General features: G+C 53.8%; 2 protein-coding genes across 3 annotated transcripts; both read right to left on the reverse strand.

Annotated features, from left to right (window-relative positions):
• Positions 1-5,218: 5,218 nt before the first annotated feature.
• On the reverse strand, positions 5,219-13,157 carry HAPLN4 (hyaluronan and proteoglycan link protein 4). The gene is made up of 6 exons (XM_060093945.1): positions 13,092-13,157; positions 11,982-12,094; positions 10,874-10,994; positions 10,234-10,596; positions 8,310-8,642; positions 5,219-7,704 (listed from the first exon to the last, which is right to left on the reverse strand). Exons 2-6 carry the CDS (start codon positions 11,982-11,984, stop codon positions 7,313-7,315), a joined length of 1,212 nt encoding a protein of 403 aa, XP_059949928.1. The 5' UTR covers positions 11,985-12,094; positions 13,092-13,157; the 3' UTR covers positions 5,219-7,312.
• An 88-nt stretch (positions 13,158-13,245) lies between these two features.
• On the reverse strand, positions 13,246-21,650 carry TM6SF2 (transmembrane 6 superfamily member 2). 2 transcript variants are annotated; one of them, XM_060093947.1, is made up of 10 exons: positions 21,427-21,650; positions 19,704-19,807; positions 19,198-19,295; positions 19,025-19,128; positions 18,539-18,621; positions 17,772-17,896; positions 17,488-17,589; positions 17,065-17,157; positions 16,279-16,398; positions 13,246-13,741 (listed from the first exon to the last, which is right to left on the reverse strand). In XM_060093947.1, the coding sequence occupies exons 1-10, from the start codon at positions 21,519-21,521 to the stop codon at positions 13,535-13,537; spliced, it is 1,131 nt and encodes a 376-aa protein (XP_059949930.1). In that variant the 5' UTR covers positions 21,522-21,650; the 3' UTR covers positions 13,246-13,534. The 2 variants fall into 2 exon arrangements, with proteins under 2 accessions (XP_059949930.1, XP_059949931.1); XM_060093948.1 differs by lacking the exon at positions 13,246-13,741 and adding an exon at positions 15,228-15,481.
• Positions 21,651-24,618: the final 2,968 nt, after the last annotated feature.

Consider the following 24,618-nt stretch of genomic DNA (forward strand, 5'->3'; position numbering starts at 1 on the left):
GTCAGTCCTTAGTCTTGGTGGATGAACTGAGTGTGGAATTCCTATGTACTGAATTTTAGGAATGTTTTTAGAACAACATCCCTCCATGCCCTCAGAGTTAGGGGTCAGAATAGTCAGAGAAATTTGTGGGCAATGAAGGGAAGCTGTATTGCTTGCCCTCCCAGGTCTAGTCCAGTGCTGAGATTTGGTGGTTCTGCATGTGTGGTGAATTTTATATACACACACACACACACACACACACACGCACGCACGCACACACAGATGAGAGGATGTTTAGGGCTCAACGAACCCAGATTTCTTCCCCCTCCATCTCTCAGGGAGACAAAGAACCTCCTTCCTGGGCCAAGGAGGTGCCAAGTTTTCTAGCTCAGTGCCCATATCCATCCCTCAAGCAGACATTGGTAGTGCCCCTGCCATGGGTCCCACCCCTACCCCTACTCTATTCCTGTCTCCTCCATTCATCGCCTGGTGGACTAGAAATCCTTAAAACTTGAAGTAGTGACATCTACCTGCGGTCATGTAGAGAGATGTGCAGTGTTAAAACTGAAACACACACACACACATTTTTCTCTTAGTTTTTAAATTTTTTAAGTGGTAAAGAACTCACCTTGCCTTCCTCCCCAGAATCTGAAACCTGTAAAAATTTTCCCCAAGCCAGAAGTCGGGATTCAGCTTCCTGATCTCTGGCAGGAAAGATCCACAGCTTTTCCTCCATGTCCTTTGTCCACTCTCAACCTCTCTAGTCTGGGTAACATCTGTGGATTAGTGTTAAAAACCACAGTGGAGAATGGCCCTCTGCAGGAAAGAAAAATAAGCAAATATACAGTCCATCTAAGGGTTCAGTAGAGAAAGAAACGTGTTGGCTGAGCCTGTATCCCTCCTGGGAAGTACTAATCATAGTTGGCAACTATGGAGTAGGTACCATGCTAAGGACTTACACACACTGCCTCCGTGAATCTTCTCAACAGCCCAGTGACTTAGGAACCATTATTTTCCCATTTTACACAAGACAAAACTGAGGCTCAGATAAGAGAAAGGCACTGGCTTGCAAGACAGGAATAAGGATTCGGTCCTGCCTCTGGCTGACTCCAAACCCTGCTCTTTATTTTGGGGGGAAGGAATTGAAACGTAATCATGCTCTAACACACAGGAAGATTTAGGAAAAGATTGAGAAGTGCAAACTAGACCCGCATCCTTGACCATGGTCTTTAGTGTTCCCTGCTACAGACATTATCCACTGTTCCATGTTATGGTTATTGTTGAGAAAACCCAGGGATATAGGTTTGCCTTCTAGGTTTGATAATTCCTCTTGGTTTAAGAAATATAAAAACAATAACACATCTTCAGTCATCCATGTCACAAAAGAATTTTCCTTTGTTTGGAGTGGGGGGCTCTGGGGATGCAACTTTTTTGGGGGTGTCTTGGTTTATGCTCCTTACCCTTGACCACCTCAGCCCCTTGCCCTGCCCCCACCCCAGCTCCATGGTGGGACAGGGCTCTGATATTTTCTAAGGTGGGTGGCTTGTCTTTTGGTCTTTCCCTTTGAGATGTGCGTGTGTGTTTGCGTGTGCCGCGTGTGTGGCATGCGTGTGAGTGTGTGTGCGTGTGAACAGCTTTGGATTCTGTTGGTTATGCTGTCAGCTGCAGTGTTCCGTGGGTCTGTGGTATCTGACACTATGGACATTAATGTACTCCTTGGACATTTTAATAAAATTTTTTAACAGTTCAACTTGCCTCCTGACACCTTCCTTCATTCATTCACTCAGCAAGGACTTACTGGGCAGCTATTATATGCTGTGTACTGTGCTGGATGCTGGGGAGATAGTGGTGGACAGAACAGATGTGACCCCTGGGAGGTGGTCAGGGGAGGCTTCCTAGAGGAGGTGAATGGAATCTAAAGGATGAATAGCATTAACTAGACTAAGAAGGGAAGAAAGGAAGAGAGTTTCAGGCAGAGGGAAGAGTAAAAGTGCAAATCTTCTTGCAGAAGGGAATATGGTTCATTTGAGAAACAGCAAAGAGTCCATAGCGGCTGGAGCGGAGTGACAGAGGTAGACAGTGGAGGGAGATGAGGTCAGAGAGGCAGAGGATGGATCACTCAGGGCAATATGGGCTGTAATGAGAAGTTTGGGCTTTATTCTAAAGCAATAGTGGCAACAAACAACATAAACAAGGTCAAAAGGCGAATGCCAAGCTTGGAAACAATTCTTCAAATCAGAGATAAAGGAACTTTGCCTTAATATATAAAGAGCTCCTACAAATCAATATGAAAAATCCCCCAATAATCCAATAGCCAAATGGGCACAGGATATGAGCAAAAAGCTCAAAGAAAAGGAAATACAGATGGCTCCTAAACTACAACATATGCTCAACAAAATAATACACAATTTTCAGATCACCAAGATACACAAATAAGGACATATAAATAAAAGGGAATAGACAAATCTCACAAGAGAGGGGCCTTGCATATTTCAATGATGACAATGTACCTGAACTGAGAATGATTTATGATTTACTCAACTGCCTGCATCTAAAGTCAAAGTGGAGGATAGTCAGCTTCATATAACAGGTGAATTGCAAGTGACAACCACAATGAGATATTATTTTTCACCTATCAGGTTGGCTAAGGTAACAAGTGATAACACACGATGCTACTGAGGACGTATGGAAATAGGCAAGTACATCTGTTACTGATGGGCTATAAATTGACCTCACCTCTAAGAAGAGTTCGAGATCACTAACAAAATGGCAAGTTTTGACCCCTTGATCCAACAATTCCTGCTATCATCCTCCAGTTATACTTGCACTTATGTGATGACCATGGTACTTATTACTAACAGCAAAATATGGGAAACAATGTAAATGTCCACCATTAGGAGACTGATTACAAAGATTATGGTGCATCCAAACAGGGACTACTTTGCCAACCTTCAAAAGAATGCTGGTGGGGGAAGGGGGCGGATTTTTACATGCTGAAGGAAACCAATCCCCAAATATATTGTTAAATAAGAGTTACTTTAAAAGTGTAGGGCTTCCCTGGTGGCGCAGTGGTTGAGAGTCTGCCTGCCGATGCAGGGGACACGGGTTCGTGCCCCGGTCTGGGAAGATCCCACATGCCGCGGAGCAGCTGGGCCCGTGAGCCATGGCCGCTGGGCCTGCGCATCCGGAACCTGTGCTCCGCAACGGGAGAGGCCACAGCAGTGAGAGGCCCGTGTACCGCAAAAAAAAAAAAAAAAAAAAAAAATGAGGGCGTCCATGGTGGCGCAGTGGTTAAGAATCCACCTGCCAATGCAGGAGACACGGGTTCGAGCCCTGGTCCGGGAAGATCTCGCATGCCACGGAGCAACTAAGGCTGTGCACCACAACTGAGCCTGCGCTCTAGAGACCTCAAGTCACAACTACTGAAGCCCGTGCACCTAGAGCCCACACTCCGCAACAAGAGAAGCCACCGCAATGAGAAGCCCGTGCACCACAACAAGAGTAGCCCCCACTCACCACAACTAGAGAAAAGCCCGAGCGCAGCAACGAAGACCCAATGCAGCCAAAAATAAATAAATAAGTTTATAAAATAAAGTATATATGGCACACAAATGTTCATAGCAGCATTATTCACAATAGCCAAAAGGTGGAAACAACCCAAATATCCATTAACTGATAAAAGAATAAACAAAATGTGATATATATACATATATATGAACATTATTCAGCCGTAAATATTATACTGAGTGAAAGAAGCTAGACACAAAAGGACACATACTGTAGGATTCCACTTATACAAAATGTCAAGACTAGGCAAATCCACAGAGATGGGAAGTAGATTAACAGTTGTCAGGGCATGGAGTGGGGAGGGAGGAATGGAGAGTGATTGCTTAATGAGTATGGGATTTTCTGTGGGGTGATGAAAATGATAGGGGTGATGGTTGAACAACACTGGGAATGTACTAAATGCCACTAAATTGAAGACTTTAAAATGTTTACAATGTTGAATTTCATATTATGTGAAGTTTTACAACATAAAAAATATACGTTGCATATTTTCATTTGTGTAGAAGTGGGAGGAAAACAATATATGCATGTTTGATTGAATGAATATAAAACATCTTTTGAAGGACATGTAAGAAATTTTAGATGTCTCTGAGAAGTGCAGTGGGTGCTGGAAGATAGGAGTGAGAAATTTTTCTGAATAACTAGCTTCAGGAGTGGCTCTACCCTGGTTGCCATCCTTAGGTCTCCTCCAGGTGGACCCTCGAAGACCTCCACTCCAACAGTGCAGAGACCCAGCAGAAAGAGGGTTCCCTTGGTCCTATTGGTCCGTCAAAATCTCAGGCAGTCTCATTGGTCTGCCTGGGTCCATGTCTACCCCTGGACCAATTAGGGTTGCCCAGGAAGATGAGCCAGAGCACTCATTGCCCAGTGGAGTCAGCCCCTCTGACTCACAGAATGAGAGGAGGGAAACTTACATACCCGAAGTAAAATCAGAATGCTGGAACCCATGGAAGGGAGAAAGGATGTTCAGCAGGGAAAAGGTGGGATGAAAGAAATCCCATGCACTCATCTCCAGAAAAATGCCCCTACCATTCCTCTAGTCAAGGAAGCTAAGGCACAGCTGGAGCCCAAGGCAGTCTAACCAAGGGAATGGACCCTGGCTTCAGATGAGTGGTTGGAATCTCTAGGAGTTCTGTCCCATCTGACATGGAAGCATGAGCAGTTAAATCGACCATCCCACTTCTACAACCATATCAGACATTTACACTTTTTTCCTCTTCTCCCTTTCTTTGTATGCCTGAAACTTTCAATACTCCTCGGCCCACACTCTCCCTACCCCCACCTCCACACCCACCCAGGGAAAATTTGCACCTTCTCTGCCTTCCTGATGCAGGAACTCAACACCCAGTTTCACACACTTCATTCCCAGGGGACTGAGAGGAATCACTGGATTGGTTAGTGACCCAATTAGGACAGGGCTGAGAAGGGCCAGACCCATGGGAGGTGGCTCAAGGGACAGAGTGAGGGAACGATGATGGGGGGAAGGGAGGGGAGAGAGACTGGGGAGAGGGGATGGTCCTGAGGAATGAGAGGAGATGCTTCCCAACCGAATCGTCACCAAGCACCCCCAGCTGAAAAACATTTTGTCCCACCAAAATGCATTTTTGAAGTAACTACCCACGAGCAGTCTCATTTTCTCATTCATCAAAAAAAAAAAATTTATTGAGCCCCTGCTGTACACTTTGCACTCACCGGGACCTTAGAACAGCCTTGATACAGAGGAGGAAATAGGATCAGGGGTTTTGTCACTTGGTCATAGAGGCAGGATTCGAACCCAGGCACACCTGGTTCCAAAACCCACAGATGGGTTTCCTGGAGATGGATGTGACAATATGGAGGGCTCCAGGAGGGACCCCAGTGCCACTCCAGGCAAGACCTCGAAACTGGGGTCTCCAAAAGCTGGGGTGGCCTTGTTCATGGACAGTCTCCCTGAGCTAGCTATTAACACTGGGGAGTTTGGGTCCTGACTTTTTGGCACAAATTGCCCTTTAGAACATGGAGCTCAGAGAGGATTTTGAGGTTTAAAGACAATTCAACCTCTCCTGGACCTCTAAGAAGGAAAATGTCGGGGGAGGGAGGTTAGGAAAGGAGAGAGGAACTCAGTGAGAATGGGGACGTGGTCTCAGAGAGGAAGCGGGAGGCTAGTGCTTGCATAGCACAAAGGGTAGGGGCACGCCAGAGCCTCAGTTTGTTCATCTGGGTGCTACAAGTGTGTCTCGTGAACAGCTGTTGTCTGGAATATAGTTAGCGTGCAAACGGAGGATATCCAGCAGCTCCAGAAGTCCACCTGGGTCTGAGATGCTGCCTGGAGCTGGGCCCATCTGGTGAAGGGGCAGCCATTAAGCCCTATGGGGCGTAAGAAGTTCCTGGGAACTGGGAAGTCAGTTGTCCTGGGGAAACGGAAAGCCTAGGGGGACAGGTGTTCTGTTACCTCAGACACCGGAGAGTGGTCTCCATGGCAACAGCTGCGGGTGGGGGGTGGGGGGCGGGGTGTGTGTGTCCAAGCCGCTTGGGGGCGGAGCTTGGAGGGTAGCAAGGAGCTGGGGCGCCCCGCGGAAAGGAGCAGCCTGTTTCCATGGTGAGAGCTGGAGAACCGAATGTTGGGTCACTCTCAGGACAGTTAGGGGAGAAGCTGGTCTCCATGGCTGTTGGTCAGGGTGAGGACAGTGGGAGTGAAGTTGTAGGTCTCTGGGGTGAAGGTGGGTGAGATAGTAAACGTGCGGTGTCCATGGTTACAGCTGCAGGAGGGAGGCACTAACTCCATGGGTGTGACTGATGAAGGAAGGGCTGTGTGACTCTAGGTGACAGGTAGAAGCTGGGCTGGTCGCCTTGGTAACAATGGGAAGTGGGGCAGCTTCTCTCTATAGTGAATGACATAGATTTTATGGGTCTCTGGGCCTGGGAGATGGTCTCTTAGGTGACAGCCAGGAAAGGGGCCGTCAGGTCAAGACGGATTTGCTCCCTCAGAGAGATACCTAAGGGATGGGCCAGGGCTGCCAGTAATGCGAGCCAGCTAGGGCATGTCAATCTGTCTTAACAGTGACAGACAAGGGTGGTCTCCCCTGAAACTGGAGGGGTGGAGCTGTTCTCCACAGTGACCTGGGGACATGGCCTGTTACTATGGAAACTGGGGGACTCGTGGGAGAAGGGGGGAGAATGGGAGTAACCAATCTCCAGGTCACCCTAGAGGAGAGGACAGGAGCCCACAGTCTCCATGTGACCACGGTGGCATGGTCAACTGACGAACTCTGAGGTTTCTGGTTTCTCTACAGGTGATAGGGAGGAGGGTTCAGTGTCCGGGTAACCTTAGGGGACCAGTCTTCAGTCTCCAGGGAGATGCATAGGACGTGTGCCCAGTTTCCAGATAATCCCGGGGGTCCAGCCTCCCGGCGACCTTGGGGGTAGTTCCAGAAGACCTCGCGAGACGTTTCCAGTGTTCAGGAGACCTCGGGTTCCGTTGGTCCCCAGTGGTTCTCAGAGGGTGTGCCCTGTCTCCTGGAGAAAGCTGGGAGAGGAGAGGAATCCACTGTCCAGGAGAGGAGGGGCTTGGTCGATTTCCAGGGGACTCCAGGGGACTTGGCTCCCGGGACTGGCCAGACTCTGGGGACCTCAGAGGGTGTGGCCAGGGTCTAAGGACCGCAGGAGGCCTGGTCAACTTGCAGGGCACCGCAGGGTGCATGGCCAGTCTCCAGGGTGTGGTCCATCTCCAAGTGGCCATAGGGCACTCGGCCAGCCGCCAAGCTCCCCAGTGGTCCACGGCCCGGCCCTAGACGCGCAGCGGGGTCCAGGCGGCGGGGTCTCGCGCGCCTCCTGCCCACCCGCCGCCTCCGGCCCAGCCCCAGCCCCAGCCACCAGGTGCGGGGTCCGGTGCACCAGGCGCGCGGTAGCAGTAGACGCCGAAGAGGCGGCGCGTGGCGTCAGGAAAGCCGAGGCTGCGCACACCTGGCCGGCGGCCGCCGCAGCGCGCGCGCGGGTTCACGATGGGGTAGCGTGCGCTCCCGTCTGCCAGCCAGCCTGCGGTGCAGCGGTCCAGCAGCTGCAGCTTCCACGCGGCGAACAACTGCCCCACCTTGGCCACGGCCGCTCCGCGCGCCGCGCAGGCGCGCGCTGCTCCCGCAAAGGGCACAGGCCGCAGCGGCTTCAGGAAGAACACGCGGCCTGCAGGGGAGTGGGGAGGAGTGGTTAGGGCCGCTCTAGGAACCCGGCTTCCTCGGGATTCAGGACACCCTCCCGCTTGCAGCCTAGGACCTCAGTCTCAGGGCTCAGATACACCCCCTCCCCTGCAGCCCGGGACCACAGCCTCGGCTAGAGCAGTGGTGCCAGGCGATTTTTTTTTTTTTTCCCGGTACGCAGGCCTCTCACTGTTGTGGCCTCTCCCGTTGCGGAGCACAGGCTCCGGACGCGCAGGCCCAGCGGCCATGGCCCACGGGCCCAGCCGCTCCGCGGCATGCGGGATCTTCCCGGACCGGGGCACGAACCTGCGTCCCCTGCATCGGCAGGCGGACCCTCAACCACTGCGCCACCAGGGAAGCCCCTGCCAGGCGATTTTTGATTGCCGTGCCTAGGCAGCACTAGGGAAGGGATCTCCTGGTTCGGACCCCCGAGGGCGGGTGTGGAGAGGAAGGACAGGGAGAGAGACCTGGGCGGAGTGGGGAAGAGTCTGAGAGGGAGGGGTACCTGTGTGGGGGTGGGGTCTCATACGCGGGGCGGGGCCCGGGCCAGCGGAGGGCAGGACCATTCTCCCAGGGGTGGAGCCTACGCACCCGGGAGGTTGGATGTGAAGCAGAAGGCGTCGTAGAGTTCCTCGGCGTTCTGGCGGTAGCCGTAGTTGCGCACACCCCCCGAGGCTCCGCCGCCAGCCCCGGCGCTCCCGGCCCCGCCCAGGCCGCCGCAGGGTTCCCGGGGCTGGCTCACCGGGTACTGCACCGAGCCGTCGCGCAGCCAACCCGCGTTGCACCAGTCCAGGCCGTCGCGCCAGGCCGCGTGCAGCTGCTCAGCCGACGCCAAGATGCCGTCCTGTTCAGCGCACGCGCGTTGCGCCTCCGTGAAGGTCAGCTTGTAGCGGCCTCCACGCGGGTGGTAAGGGAAGACTACGCCTGAGAGGATAAACGAGGGTCAGCTCGGACCCCCCAACTCTCACCCACCTACCTGACGTCTGTGGTGCCGTGTGACTCTTCAACCTAGACCTTTCAGGCCATCCCTCACTATGGCCTCAGAGCTGATCATGCCTTTCCCCAGTTCACACCCCTCATACTCCCTTTGCCTTAAGCTTGGGATTCACTTGACCCTCCCCCTTGACATACTTAATCATGTCCACCTCCTTTCCACCACTGGAGACCTTTGTTCACGTTCTTTCCACCTTTCTACCTGTCGAACTACTATTCATCCTTCAAAACCCAGCTCCCACAACCCTCCTGCATTCAGTTCTACGTGCTTCTGACATTCTTCCAGCATTGGGATCTTCCTTCTTGTCAAATCCTGAACCCACAAAACTGACTCCCTCACACTGGGAGCCCACAAAAGTTTGACCCTGGGCAAAGACCTCTTTGATCTCCAGCATTGTCCAGGCCAATTCCCATTGGTTTCCCTTCTACCTTCAGTTCTTATAACTCGTCCCTCATCAGAATCACAGTCATCTCAGCTCACTAGCGTTCTGTGTGTCTGTGTTTTGGGGCTGGACCTTAGGGGTACAGGTGCAGATGCTTCTCTCAGCAGATGCAGGAAGGATCAAACAAGAGCCAGAGAGAACAGCTGGAGCCTGACAGACTAGAGTTCCAGTCCTGGCTCTGCCACTCACTGGTATGTGCCCTGGTCAAGGCTCTAACCTCTCTGAGCCAGTTGCCCCTCTGTGAGTAATATCTTTGCCCTCCGGGTTTTTGGGAAAATTAAATGAAAGCTCAGAGAGCTCTTCAACCAAGCTCCTGGCACATAGAAAACACCCAATAAAGGAGAGCTGCTTCTATTATTGTTGCTGTTTTTCGCTATTGTTGGGAAGTTCAGCAAGTGAGGGCTCTGAAATCTCTCTAGCATCTTCTGAGGTGGAGTGAAGAAGGCAAACCACATGGGAGGGAATTCTTCAGATAGAAACCCTACTTCCCAGCTCCACAGTCAGCCAATCAGAGCATCCCATCTCCCAGGCACAGTGATTGGCCCAGGGATAGGCAAATGACTCAAGCTGGGCCAATGAAGGACAACTCTGGGACTCTAGCTAGCACTCCTAGGAAATCAATTGCCAAGCTGGGAGGGTGGAAGCCTGGCACTACTTTTTGGTTCCATCAGGAGAAACTTTTCCAAGGAAAGCCCACCCAGGGAAACAGAGCTGAAGGAAGGATTTCTGACGTGATGTGAATGCCTGGATCTCACTGTGCTTGGATCCTACTAGAGGGTTTCCCAGTGTCTTCACTATTGATATTTTGGACTGGATTATTCTTTGCTGTGGGGGAGACTGTCCTGTGTGTTGTGGGCTGTTTACAGCATCCCTGGTCTCTACCCACTATATCACCACAACCTACTTCTAGATATTGCCAATATCCCCAGGTAGCAAAATCACCCCAGATCAGAACCATTATCCTACCCCACCAAGCCGCTGAATTCCTTCAGGCCGACTTGATTAGATTTCTGTCCTTTGCAATACCCTCCTCTCTTCTCCCTTAGAAATGAGCCTCATCCTGCCCACAGGCTAGTCACCTTCCAGGTCCAGCTTGACCATGCCAGTGTCATCCTCCAGCTCGTTGGTGACCTCGCACTCATAGCGCCCATAATCCTGCAGCGTGACATTTCGGAGAACCAGGGAGGCATCCCCGGGCCCATCGCCCTGCAGCTCAGCCCGCCCGCGGTAGCTGCCAAACGCCCTGTGCTGGGCACCCAGCGCCACGAAGACATCGGCAAAGGCCAGCGGGTCCACCACCTTGGTCCACTTGAGGCGGACGCTGTCGTGGCCATGGGCGGCTGCCTCGTAGTGGTAGCGGCAGGGCAAGACGATGGTGCCACCCCGGTGGCTGACCACCTGTCCCGGCGCTGTCTGCACCACCACCGAGCCCGACTCCCCTTCTATGGGCAACCAAAGAGGGTTAAGAAGAGGTTCTAGGGGCGCGGCAGGGGAACCTGGGGAGGGGGACTCACGGAAAGGGATGTGGGAAGAAAACTTGGGTGAGGATCAGGAGATCAGAAGGGTAAAGGGGCTCCGTAAGGGGACTAGGGAGGGGGCGGGGACTGTGGCCATCAGGACCGCCCAGCACCCTCCGTCCTCCCCGCTCCATGCACCCTGGTGATCCTACTTGGTCATGGCTTCTGCGGGGCAAGATCCGCTTCCATGGCCCTGACTCACCCAGCACGTGCACGACCTTCTTCCGGCCATGCTCCGCTTCCGCGGCGCCGGTGAGCAGCAGGACTCCCCATGCAGCTGCCCAGAGCGCCCCGCGACCGAGGGCCGCCGCCGGAGCACACACCTGGGGGCACGGAGCGCTCAGTGCAGCCTCCTGGCCTTTGCCTTTCAGAAGACTGACTCCCTGGCCTTCCTTTCCCGTGGCGAGGACTTCTTACATGCCCAGGTCCCCAGCCCAGCCAGGATCCCAGAGGACTCCCCCAAGGAGAAGGCTAGCAGACCCTCCCACCCACAGATCCTCCCACTCTCCCAAGATCTCACACACTTGCCCTTGGGCAAAGCGCACGCCCCTGGACTCACTCTCCCTTAGTTCTGCACGGGCAACCCACCTGACCCCCTGACCCCAACACCAGAGCCTCGGAGCCCCGCACCCTTCTCTCTCTCTCTTTTCTGGCCCAGACCAAGGATTGGGGAGGAGGGAGGAGGGAGGAGGGGCTGGAGCAGCGGCAGTGGCAAGGTTATCCGTGCGCCAGGAGACTGCAGCAAACCCGTGCAGGTGGGGGTGGTAGAGGCAGAGAGGGGGAGACACAGAAAGAGGGCGAGAACAGGGAAAGAGACTGAGACAGAGAGAAGGGCAGGGAGAGATGGAGACAGAAGGAAAGTGTCACGGACAGAGGAAGGAAAGATGGAGAGGGACAGGGATACAAAGGGAGAGAGAGAAGAGAGTGCCAGAGGGAGACACGGAGAAGAGTAAGGAAAGATGGAGAGAGACAGAGATGGAGAGGGAGCGACAGAGACTGAAAGAGAGAAAGGAGAGAGAGACACAGAGAAGAGGGAGACATGGGGGTAGGGAGAGACAGAGAGACTCAGAGAGAGGGAGCGTAAAGGGACTCCCCCCAAAAAAGGGAGAGAAAAGTAGGGAGAGACAGAGAATAAGAGAAGAAGCAGAGAGGGAGAGAGTGGGAGGGAAAGAGATACAAGATGAGAGACAGAGAGATGGGAGAGACGAGAAGGAGAGAGGGACTGAAGAGAGAAACACTGAGGGATGTAGATCAGAGACACAGAGACAGAATCCCAGAGAAGGACCTACCGAACCCACAGCCCCACTCACCATTCTGCCGGTGCGGCCCCCGACCAGCGGCCCCTATGTGCTGGGACTGCGCTCCCCGCACACCCAGGAAAGACTGGGCAGGTCCCTGCAGGTGGTGCAATCCCGGCGTCTGCCTGCAAGGGGAGGAGGGAGGTGACGGGGTTGGGGGGGGCGTTAAAGGGGACGTGGTGACGCCTGCTGGGGGCGAGGTGATGATGGGCACAGACGGAGGAAGGATTGCCCTGAACAGTGAGTTCAGAGCCAGGTCCCAGCCTCCCTGCTGGCTGACTTTGGGCCACCGGAGGAAACTTTCTGGGTCTCAGTTTAACTCTCTTTAAAATGGAGGAGGGGGGGAGCCTGATGATGCCCTGCATGGGCAGGGGGCGCTGAGTAACCTGGGAAAGGGGCTTGGCTTGCACGTCTCAGTTTTCCCATCTGTCACTGGGTGACCATCAAAGGGTCCTGGGCCCCAGCAGCCAAAGGGTGCTCACTCTGTGGGATGCGGGCCCTACAACAATCACACTCTGCAGAGGGACCCTGCCCCTCACTCTATGCCTCAGTTTCCACATCTGAGATATGGAGTGCTGGGTCTTTCGTGAAGATCTAATGGCTAGACACAGGTGCCTAATAAGTGTTGGTAAGGGCAGGGAGCAGGGGGATCAACCCCCTGACCCAGAGTGGTCTGGGCAGGAGTTACCCCTGAACCTGGACCTGCACTCAATTTCAAAAATCAAACCAGGAGGCAATGAGCCCTTCTCCCAGCTTCTTGGCTGCCTCCCCAGCTTCAGTTTCCCCCAAATATAAGCCAGTCAGACAGCAGAGGTAGGGTTATGGGCTCTGTGGTTGAAGGGGCTGGGGCTCCTTGCCTAACTCAGCTGCATCCAGGAGGCGTGACTTGGGACCAGGACATTCACCTCCTGCAGGCTCAGTTTCCCCATCTGGAATATGCGGTGCGATCCAGCATGTAGCATGTGAGGTTAGCCATTGGCCTGGTATATGGTAGGTGCTTAATAACTGTGCCACACTGTTAGTTATTATAATTTATTGGTGGAGCTTAGACTTTGGACCCTTCTCTCCTGATTGTGCCCTCAGGCAGGTCTCTGGTCCTCTTTGAGCCTCAGTTTTCCCTACCTGGAAGATGGGGCTGGGCACACCAACCAGAGGTAGACTTCTGCTGTCCGGCACCTCCAGCTCCTGATGACTATTCTGGCAGTGATGAGTGGGCCCTCGTGGGTTCGGAGGAGAGGGTCCCTTGACCCTGCCCCCTGAAACACTCAGAGCAACATTTTATGCATCAAAAGGAATTTTACTGAAACGATCCATGGGGGGATGATGGATAAATTCCAGGAGGGTGCCAGTGTGGAGTTTGGGTGAGGTGACAGCTGAGCATGGCCGTGACCTTCTCTGCTGGAACACTTGGACCTTGGGCCCCCCCATCCCACCCTGAAAGTACCATAGCCAGGACTGAAGGCACCCAGAGACACACCTCCTGCCTCTAAAAAACCCAACCCACCCTCCCAGGGGCAGGGCCAGCTGGGTATGTAAACAGGATCTTGGGGAGTCCCACAGCCCCCTCAGTGCTGCTTCTCATGGTGGGCTGGGGGGCCAGGAAGTGGGCGTAGGAAGAAGGCAGGGCTCCACAGGCAGCGGTAGGCCAGCAAGTGAGGCCCCAGAGCATACAGTAGGTTGCACACGAAGAAGCTGGCCCAGGCATCCTCAGGCACACGGTAGGTGAAGGGCGTGCGCAGGTGCATGGAAGCACCCATGTGTGAGAACTGTGCCTGGTGGCCAAAAAGGGAGGATGGATGTCACAGACCAGGAGAAAACAAGTCCCAGCGTCACCAGCATCCCACCCTGGGGAGCTCAAAATGTCCCCATCCCTATCTCGCTGGCTCTGCTGACCTACCTGTCTCCCCTCTTCAATCCATCTGTCTCTAAATATCCCTGTCCCAACATGTCCTGTCTATCCTCATCCATCTATCTGTAAGCCTCTCCTCAGCTGCCTAACCAGAATGATCTTCAGGGTCTGCTGGACCCTGCACCCTATTTCTCTGCCCTAAGTCCAGCTCCTCCCCCTGGTCTTCCCCACCCCAGGCAGCCTTGATACAAATCCTCTCAATTCTACCCCTAATCGATAAAATAATAATATATCCAATGGATGTCCCCCTGGCCCCACTGCCCTGGCCAGGGCCCAGCCTTTATCACTTCGCATCAGAAACCCAGCAACATGTCCCCAGCTCTGACTGGGCCCTCCACTGCTCAGACACCTTCTACAGCTTCCCATTGTTCTCAGCACAAGCCCCCAAGCCCAGAGTTCAAAGCCCTTAGCATCTAGCTGTCAATTTATCTTGTCTCTGCCTTTACCCACGTTATGGGTCTCTAAAACACTGTCCCCCTCTGTGCATTTCCTTATGCTGTTCCCATTCCTGGAATGCCCTTCCCTGCCTGAAGAACTCATACCCATACATCAAAGCCTATGCCCCCGGGGGTGTGTGTGATGAATTGGGAGATTGGGATTGACATATATACACTAATATGTACAAAATGGATAACTAATAAGAACCTGCTGTATAAAAAAATAAATAAAATAAAATTCAAAAATTCAAAAAAAAGTAATATCTTTCCAGAGCTCAAAAAAAAAAAAAAAAAAAGAAACATTTATTTGAAAAAAAAAGAAATGGAAAATTACAAAAAGGGTAAGTGGAAAAATTACTGCAAATGGTTTGGCAAGGTGGGTTAGACAATGTACATTTTGTGGTTTGGCAGGATCACATTTTCTTGAGCAAAGACTCAGCATGAGGGCTGGGGTCATCTTTATGGACACAAACTACAACCTAGTTCAAGTGGAAGTCAAACTGAAGTTTGGTCAACTCTCTTAGCACAGTGTTAGCCAAGCCCCTTTTTTTTTTTTTTTTTTTTTGCGGTACGCGGGCCTCTCACTGTTGTGGTCTCTCCCGTTGCGGAGCACAGGCTCTGGATGTGCAGGCCCAGCAGCCATGGCTCACGGGCCCAGCCGCTACACGGCATGGGGGATCCTCCCGGACCGGGGCACGAACCCATGTCCCCCGCATCAGCAGGTGGAATCTCAACCACTGTGCCACTAGGGAAGCCCAGCCAAGCCCTTTTTTCTGTATAGGGGTTTAGAGTTCAGAAACCTCATGAAGCCCAAAACATTCCTTCATGTAAATTTTCTTTGCTTCAGAAATTCTGAACAGTCCTAACTGGCTTGCTACCTAAAACTATGCAAAAAGTAAAATCTATGTTTAAAAGGAGTATAGAAATTTTCTACACAAAGCCTTGAATATGCTTGAATTACTATTCTCCCTTAATAATAACCCTTTATAATTAGATAGGAATACACAAAATAAAAACAGAGAGTAGGATGATAGCTGGGGCTCAGCAAGATCAGTCCAGTCCTTCTGGTTTACAATGTTAGAAGATTTCCCTCCTCCTGAAATAAGGTTTCCAATTTCTTCAACTTGTCAAGTTAGATACTTCCAACTTCTTTAATACCTCGGATACTGAGTATCATAAGGAGAAACATATAATTTTCAGATTCTTCCTTCACATCACATAGAAAAATAAATTACAGATGGAATAAAGAACCAAATATTGTGTGTAAGAATTTTTAAAGCCTATGCATGAGAAATCTTTTGAAATAGCAAAAATATCTCCAAAGCTTGACTTTAAATATTGGTAATCAGAGCCTTCGGACTCAGAACACAGCTTCCAAAGCAAAATAGAGAGAAGAAAGAAACCAAGTTAAGAGTAGTTCTTCTGCCTTTAAAGAGCTGGATGGAAATGAGACATTCTTAACAATTTTGATAGATGGCTGAGATTTTTATAGCACTCTTCTGTACAACAAAATTATTTTTGACAGTCATCGTTAGTGAAAAAACTAATAATAATAACAATGATAATAATATCCAGAAGAGAAGTAGACAATGAGTATTTTCTTTTATTGTACTTTGAATATACAATCATGCCGCAACAAAGTAAAAAATAAATAGTAAAGTACAATAGAGGAAAAAAATAAAGCCTATGCCCCCTTTTCTAAGAAATCTGTCCCCTCTGGAATCCCTCTCAGACTCTCTGCCTCCCTCTATTCAGTTCTAATCTCATGGGGTTTGGGGTGTCTGTGTCTGGCTCTTTCTCCCCCACACTAGGGAATCCTGGGGTACTAAGCTGGGGATGGAGCCTGTCAGGGGCCTAGTATCACCCTGCTCAGGGTGAGCACGAAAGCAATTGATGAGCAGGAAGAAACTTTCTTCCCTATGCACTGGCCCACCCCACCCCACCCCATTCCACCCCACCTCACCTGGCCAATGGCTCCAGCAAATACCAAGGTCCAGTCAGGCAGCCAGGAGCAGCCAGGAAAGATGAGGGCATAGATGGCCAGGCCATAGAAGGGCAGCACGTAGAACATATTCACCAGCATCTGGGGGGCACACAGCTGATGGATTGAGTGGCTGCCCCAGTTGAGTCTCCTGATACCCCTCAGGTGGTGGCCCCAAGGAGAATCTGGCCAGCCTCAGACCCCACCCAAGACTGGGGCTCTCTGCACATCTTACCCTGTGCAAATTGCTCCTTTATTTCCCTTGGGTTTCCCCACCCATCCCACTCCCACACACTGAGCCCACCCACCTTACTCCAGAAGTAGCATGTGACCCTGGCCTAGACAATCAGAACACCCCAGCCCCCTGGCCATAATAATCAGCTATGAGCATGTGATTTAAACTTGGCCAATCAGAGGCTGCCTGAGACTTATACTTAAGCTGAGGAATTAAGGGCTCACACTCCTCTGTGGTGGCTAAGTAGAAAGAATGGAAGCCTAGAGCTACCCAAGGCTGTCTCTGCCATACCACAAAGGCACTACCTGGGAGTGGAGCACATGTACAGAAAACACAGTCTAGAGACAGAGCTATCCTTGAGCTCCTGGATCCGGTCATACCTGAAGAGAATGTCTGTACTTTTCTGTTAGGACAATAAATTCCATTTGTGCTTCCACCAGTTTGACTTATGTTTTTGGCACCTGCTTCAAAGGGGCCCAGTAGATCCCTAACCCGGCAGGATTGTGGCCCTCTCCTCCCATCTGCCCTCTCACCTGCACCTTCGGATAGGCCACGGGGTCCCGCAGGTATGGCTCATACTGATAGATGTAGACAAAGCAGGCATCCATGGGGCAGTCAAGCACCACCTGGGGCCCACAGACAAACCAACAGCCTCAAATATCCCTCCCAGAGGAAGCCTTCCCTGGCCTCCCGGGAGGGGCCCATACCCCTTGCTCTGGCCTGCCCCAGCTTTGATTCCCTCCTCTGGCTGAGAATCCACAGATATTTGAGCTGGGGAGAAGGCTACAGGGAATGGGGCTTTGTGATGGAACACTCAGGTTAGACTCGATGAACTTCCCTGGATGATCAGATGGGAGAGCAGTGGCCTTTTTGCACTGGATAATGAAGATAAAGGAGGGAGGGATGGGCTGGGGTTGGGGAGTTGGAGGCAGGTAGGCTGGCCAGTGCAGACTCACCAGGCCCCGAAAGAGGGTGAAGAATGCAGCAAAGATGAGGTAGATGATGAGGGCCAGGTCAGCTGGGCGCTGCAGAAGACCCTTTCTTTGTTCCTCCTCCACCTGCCCCATGAGAAACAGCATGAGAAGTCTGGTATCCAACAGGCACTCAATGAAGGCTCATCCCTTCTTCCCTAATGACCAAGGAGATCTTTCCAAGGAGATAACGTCTTTGACCAGAAGCAACTCAAATGGGGGACATTCAGGCATTTGGCACAAGGCCTATCTGGGGGCAAGGGACTCACCATGTTGGGAGTACAGCAGCTTGGCGCCTGGGTCTGGTTGAAGACCCTCAAGCCAGCCCAGCAGGGGACCAGCAAGTAGGGGATGGTGAGGAAAAAGGAAGGCCTGATCTCTGAGTTGTATTTGCCTGCCATGGTAGGAGAGACAGGGTGTCACGCAGCGAGGATCTCCCAGGCCCGGCTGGACCCTTTAGCTGGGCCATGTCAGAGCCCCTGGCTGGAAGTTGTGATTCACAAATGCCATCCTAGCTCAGCCCTAACACGTCTGAACTCCCGAGTGCCCATAAGATGATGTCCATGCTCCTCAGCCTGGCCTGCCTCAATTTACCTTCTGGACACGGCTCTTACACTTCAGCTGTTCTTTGCTCCCCCTAGAAACACCCTGGATATTCCTCTTGCACAGCCATCCCCACATCCCTGGCTGCCTTCTCTGCTTCGCCTCCTAAGACCTACCTACAAAGGTTTCACTCTGCCCTCTGGATCCACCTTAAAATTCCCTTCTTGTGTCAAGAGCACTCTGGGCCAAGTCCCTGGGGTCAGGAACTGCTAGCTGGGGAGGAAATGGAATGTGCTTCCGCTCCTCCAAGAGGAAAATGGGGGAGAGGTGGGGAAAGGCTGCTGGCTTAGGCTCTGAATGGAGAGGCATGTGGTGGGGAGGAGGGTGCCCTCTGCAGACATTGGAGAGGGTATGGAGGATCCACTGGGAACTTCCAGACACAGGGCAGTGACCCAGCCCAGGGAGACAGGATTCCTCAGAGCCAAGTCCTTACCAAGGATGTTCCCTGGGAGGAACACCAGGATGCTCATGACGAAGGATCCCAGCCAGTAGAGTCCAAGGTTCCGGTACCTCTTCCTGGGCAGGGGATGGAGAGGTGACCAGTAGATCCCTGTCTCCCAGTCTCAGAGCCCCCGAGAGGGTCCAGAGACCAATCTGGGATCCCCAGCTCTGGATCCCTTCAGTGTCACCCAGGACAGAAGGGACAACAGGAAGTTGAATGAGGGAATGAACAGTCAAATGCTCTGTCCAAGGACAGTACTGTCTGCCCAGGCACAAGGTGGTAGAGAAGAGAACCGACCATCACTGACACCTGTGATATTCCCTGGATCCTTCTCCTGGCCACTCCTGTCTAGAGCCCTAGAGAGGCTTCCTGATTTCCCCTACAGATACTTCTGGCCTCATCCTGACCTGGGACCTCCCACCTAAGGACTCGACCTCCTTCCCAGGGTCCAGGTGCCACCCTGCCCACCCCACGCACCTTTTACGGATGGCACCAGCCATGGCCAGGTAAAGGAGGTAGTGAACAATGCCATCCCAGTAGCAGATGAAGACCCCGTGTGCCGTGCGCAGGTACGGGTCACCCTGCAGGGGCAGGTGCAGGGCTCAGACGGGCAGTAGGGCTGCGGGCATCCCAGACCCCTCCCTACATACCTCCTTGGTGTAGAACGCCATGAAGCTCCCCATGTAGCCATCTTCCTGGAGAGCGATAAGGAGGTCCACCACGGAGGTGAAAGAGAAGACTGCGAACACTACAGGGAGAGCAGCCAGGGCATGGGCAGGGTGTGGGCGGGGCACAGACCACGCGTGGGCGGGGCCTAGGACTGCAGGTCGGTGACCGGCCTCCCAGTTTCCCCGCAAAGCCTCTGCACAAACCTGCTCCCAGGCCCCACCCCACAAGTCACATGACCCACAGCCCGCCTCAGAGGGAGGCACAGTCCCTGCCTTTAGGGGTCCCCAGGCTGATGGGAAAGGCGCTGTCCCTGCACTCAGGAGTCCCAAGTCAGAAGGGGGAGGCCCCTTGAGGTTCCCCAATCAGTAGGGGTTCTCCAGTCTCTGAGGTTCTCCAGTCTGATGAAGGCCCTTCAAGGGCTGCCAGTCTGATGGAGGAGGCCCTTGCCCAGGCAGTTCTCTTCCCTAAGACCCTCCCACCAACTCACCGGCATAGAGTGGGTCATAGTAGATGTCACTTCGGGACAAGCTGTATATAGCCAAGAAGAGCAGACCCAGGATCAGGGCGCTCATCCACACCACCCCCAGGGAGCTGTGGAGAGGAAAACCAAGTCAGGGAGGCCAGGCCCATTCTGAGGTCCTGCCCCACCCTAGGGCAAGAGCAGACACCAGGAAGCTCCAGGTGAGGAGGCTGAAGCATCTGTCCATCCAGAAAAGCCATTCCCTGAAACTCCCCTTTCCTAGCATCAGGCTCTTGCCCCAGCTGTTTCCCTCTTCTGGAAACTCCTTCCAAAAGTCTCCTTTCCACTTGGCAAACTCCTACTCATCCTTCATGGCCCATCTACATCGCTCCTCCTCCAGGGAAGCCCTCCCTGACTCCTCAGAAAGGATCATTGCTTGACTTGGGCCAGGCACAGAGAGAGCATCTGTCAACACTTCTGACTATATGATTTATCCAGTCACTTGGTGATGTGTGTGACAGTTTGCTTGCTCTGTCATTCAACAGCTCCAAGACCCTCTGTGGCCAGTCCCAGTGCCCACACCTGCCAGAGGGTCTCTAGTGCTCAGCTCTGTACGCCTCATGGTCTGAAGCTCCTGACTCCTCAGGTAAAGTCCAAATATTTCCATCAACTCCACCCCACCCCTGCCCTGATGTGTTCACATCAACCTGATAAGGCAAGTCAACCAGCCACAGAAGCCAGGTCTCTGGGCAGCCCCCAACTCTTGGCAAACCAAGGCCAAGGGTGGGACGGTGGGAGACATACCCAAGGTCACACATTCCCCCCCCACTCTCTCCAGGCCCCGACCTTCTCCTGAACCCCTCTAACCCCTAGGATCCCCATTCCTGGCCCCATCTAACCAACATGACAATTATAGTAATCACGTGAGACCACACCAGCGTCTTGGCACACAATTTGTAATCCCTAACTGTAACCACGGGATGAGCTCTATAATTATGTTCACTACACAGTGAAGAAACTGAGGCTCCCGGGCAACCTGGCTCACTCTGGGTCCAGGGGGATGGAGCCAGGAATTTGTACCCAAGGAGCCAACTCCCCAGTCAAGACTCCCTCTACCCCATGTCTTGGGTTGCACTGGGTTTGGGAGTGTGAGGGGCTTGTGCTTGCCTGGTACCCAGTAGCTGGATCCACGGGGTTGAGGCCTAGTGTTAGGAGATAGGGACAGGGGAGGCCGAGGTATGTAGGGGAAACTGAGGCTAGGGACAGGGTGGGCCAGCCCTGAAGAGAAGCAAGTCCTAGGCCTGAGACAGGCAATGGAGGGACAGTCTGGTAGGGGTGGTGCAGCAGAGCGTGTGTGTGGCAAGAGCCGGGTCACTGGGGCATTATCTGGGGCAATACTTTGACCCTTGGGGACTCTGGAACCTGTGCTGGGCACATCCCTGGGAAAACACCAGAAACCCTCCAAAACCCTGCCTTGTTAGGGGCTCTGCTTCTCAAAGTCCCTCCTCCCCGGGCCCCAAACGTCCCAGGAGCGCCCCCAGCTCCACCACACAGCTCCGGGCCTGCTGGAAGGCGATTTCCGGTTGGAGGTGGGGGGGTTCTTCTGACCCAGCCCCTGTCCTCGCGGGCCGGAGCGGCGCGGGGCCGCTGGGCTCGTGGGAGCCCGCGCATCCTCCATCCCGCCCCCTCCACACCCCAGCCCAGCCCCGCAGCCCCCGAGGAGGCCGCCCCGGCCCCTCCCCGCACGCACTACGAGAGCGTCGAGACGTGGTTGAGCGCGTAGGACAACGGGAGAGCGCCCAGCGACAGAACTGCGACCTTGCCCGCCAGCGGCGGGATGTCCATAGCGGCGGCGCCGGGACCCCGGCTTGGTTTCTGCGCGGCGGTGCCTCTGAGCGCGGAGTTGCCAGGGACCCAGCCCGGCTCGGCCCCGCCTTGCGCAAAGGTCGCCCCCGCGCTGTGACTGCCCTTCGAGCTCCCGCTGTGACTGCCCTGCGAGGCCCCTCCCTCTCGCAGTGGCCCCTCCCCGCCTTGATAGCCTCGCCGGACTCTGCGCTGTCCCCAGTGGCAGTCCCCGTCGCCCATCCGGTTTCCCTCTCTACCAATGCTAGAATACGATGCCTCAGGATGCTTCCGCTTCTGTGTCCTGGAGGCCACTTCAGTCTAAGGGAATTCGTTCCCTGGGCCTCATTCTGCACTTCTTTCTTCACCCTAAGGCACAGGCATCCTAGCCTCGACCTCGACCCCGAAGGGGGACCCTTTAAACTCTTCACATTCTGCAGACCTCCCTCCAGCCCCGGATCAAGTGGACATTGTATGTGCGCGCTGACAGAAGAACCTCATCCGCTTGGGTGCAGAGTTCCCTTTAGTGCCCTTGGATTTGAGTTTTCATGCGGTGGCCACAGACAAATTTAAACATGTGTGCAGATGTGAAGTTTTAACTGGTCCCGGGGGCCAACTCAAGGCAGACGGTCAGGGACCAGGGTTGGGGACACCTTGAAGGACTCCGTGATTCTCTGCTGTGTTCCTTCCGTGTAGCCTGAACCCCTGCTCACGTGGGCGAGGTCCAAGGGATGGGGTCCAAGGGGTGGCTGAGATTATAAAGTGGGGATGGAGTCAGTTTGATGAGGAGTTTGGTAATGGTGCTCCTGGCAGGAAAAAATAGCTCAGGCTTGGGGATGAGCAGCAGAAAGGAGGCACCGAAGGCTGGGGTTGGTGGTGGGGTCATGGAGCAAGGTGGGGTGGGCTTGGGAGCGTTCTGAACAGCCTCGAGGAGGCTGGGCTCCATTGAGGGCATATGCAAGGGGGCAGGGCTGGACCAGGGAGGGGGGTTGCAGGGTGGAGAATTAGGAGGCAGCTTTTTGTCAACCCCTCCAACGAGCCTCGGATTCTTGCCCACGTGATACTCGTGGGTTCAGGAAACAGGGTGAGCGGTGCCCACCTGTTTCCTGCCCTAGGGGGTCCAGTTTTTATTTTTTATTTTTTTCTGGCCGTGCCACGTGGCTTGCGGGACCTTAGTTCCTCGACCAGGGATTGAACACGGGCCACAACACTGGACCACCAGGGAATCCCCTGGGGGGAAATTCTAACCCTCACATACCCACAACCAGGCCCAGCCACGGCCCCTTCTCCATGGGACAGTTGGGTCCCATCTCTGAGCCTGGGTGACAAGATGATCTTCTGGCCCCTGACCTGAGAGCCTCCTTCCCCAGGTGCCTGTTGCTCATGCGTGAAGCTCAGGTTTCTCTGGGCTGATCTGAATCTCCAGCCTCATTTCTTGACTTTTCTCAATTCTTGTGGTGCCAGTACCCTACATGCCTCTCTCCTATCTGCAAGATGGACCCTCTCGTATTTCCTCACCCCTTAAAGCAGAGCCCAATGTCCCCTCCTCCAGGGAGGTCTCCCTGCCACTCCAGCCCCACTTCTCCCCCTGGAGGGCCAGGGGTGTCTGATGCAGCTCTGTCTACGGGTCTGGCCTAGCACCCTGTATCTGGGAGATACCTGCACACCCACAAAGCATTTGGAAGCCTTCTCTTTCAACTTTCCCCCTGGCTGGGGCTAAAGTCCGTGGTCTGAGTCTGGCGAGCCTTCTGGTCACTGAGAATTAAATGGAGGGGTGACCTTGACTTAGTGAGGTGTTTGGGACCGAGGCCCAAGGTCCCCATCACTAGAACCTCTGGCTGCCCAGACCTATACCCTTGTGCTCAGGACTCTGGCCCCCCAGGGCAGGCTCCACCTCACCCCCTTGCCCTGCCCTGGATACAGCGTCCATGGTGGGGAAACAGGGTAGTACCTGTCACGCCAGCCAGGGGTTTGCTGCTGAGACTTCCAGACCCTAAACTCCCTCACTGAGACACTCCCCAGGCCACCTCCACCATAGGTCCCACTTCCTCTTTAAGGCATTCACCAGTCTCAGATTGTGTTAGGGGTCAGTGGCCACAGACTGTGGGTGCCCAGGGGCAAATCCCATCCATGTGACTCACAGTCAGTGCTGTGTTTGCTGAATGACTGTGTGAACTGCAGGCTGGCCCAGGAGCCTGACGCCAGCTTGAGTCCTCAGACCCCATGAGCTCACAGGGGTTGAGCAGGACCTACTGGGTATGTGTGAGGCAGGGGGATGAGAGGTAGGGGCTCCTCAGTTTGCCAAGCCCCCCTGATACTCCAAGCATGGCTCACAGATTTCTGAGACCCTGCCCAATCTGCTCACTCAGCAGCTGCAGTTGCACAAGATCCCCAGGTGGTTTCTGCACAAGTGTGAGGCACAGGCTCTGGAGATGTGGCAAGCTCTCCTTGGTCTGGGCTACCCACTAGCCTCCCCTCCTCCAGTAGGCGTGTGATGTCTTAGTACAGTGTATCCGTCCATGAAGCTGTCCTCCAAAGGCACGAGCCCTAGGGACTCGTGTGTCCACTATACCTGTAGGACCCAGGGCAGCTAGGGTAACCTGGGCTGCAGCCATCACTAGCCAGGTTTGTTGTGCATGTGTGTGGGGGGCCCTGTCAATGCCACCTGTCAAGAGAGGTTGAGGGGCACAGGTGTGCCCTGGGTCCACCTGCCTTGTGGGTCTGAGGGAGGAATGGGCCCTGCCTGGAGACCCCTCCCCAGCCTCCTTCTGCAGTGCAGTGCTAGGCTAGGAGGGGAGTCCCTGATGCCCCTGGCCCAGGTGCAGCCAGGTCTTGGCCAGCTGGCCGCCCCTCCCCTCTCCAAAGGTCCTCCCCTCAACTCCAACCCAGGCCGATGGGGGACCCCATAAGCAGACAAAAGGTCCAGGTGGTTTTCCAGGATTCCCTGGTGCTGGGCAGCCTTCAGAGCAGCATCCTGTCCCCACCTGTCCAGCCTGGCCCTGCTAAGGAACAGGAGGGGTTTCTGGTGATGGCAAGACCAGGCTGCCATGGCAGGCAAGCGCCGGGATTTTAATACACAGCACGACACTCGCAACAATGG

This window comes from Mesoplodon densirostris, chromosome 3 (genome assembly GCF_025265405.1).
Source record: "Mesoplodon densirostris isolate mMesDen1 chromosome 3, mMesDen1 primary haplotype, whole genome shotgun sequence".
NCBI classification, from domain to species: Eukaryota; Metazoa; Chordata; class Mammalia; order Artiodactyla; family Ziphiidae; genus Mesoplodon; species Mesoplodon densirostris.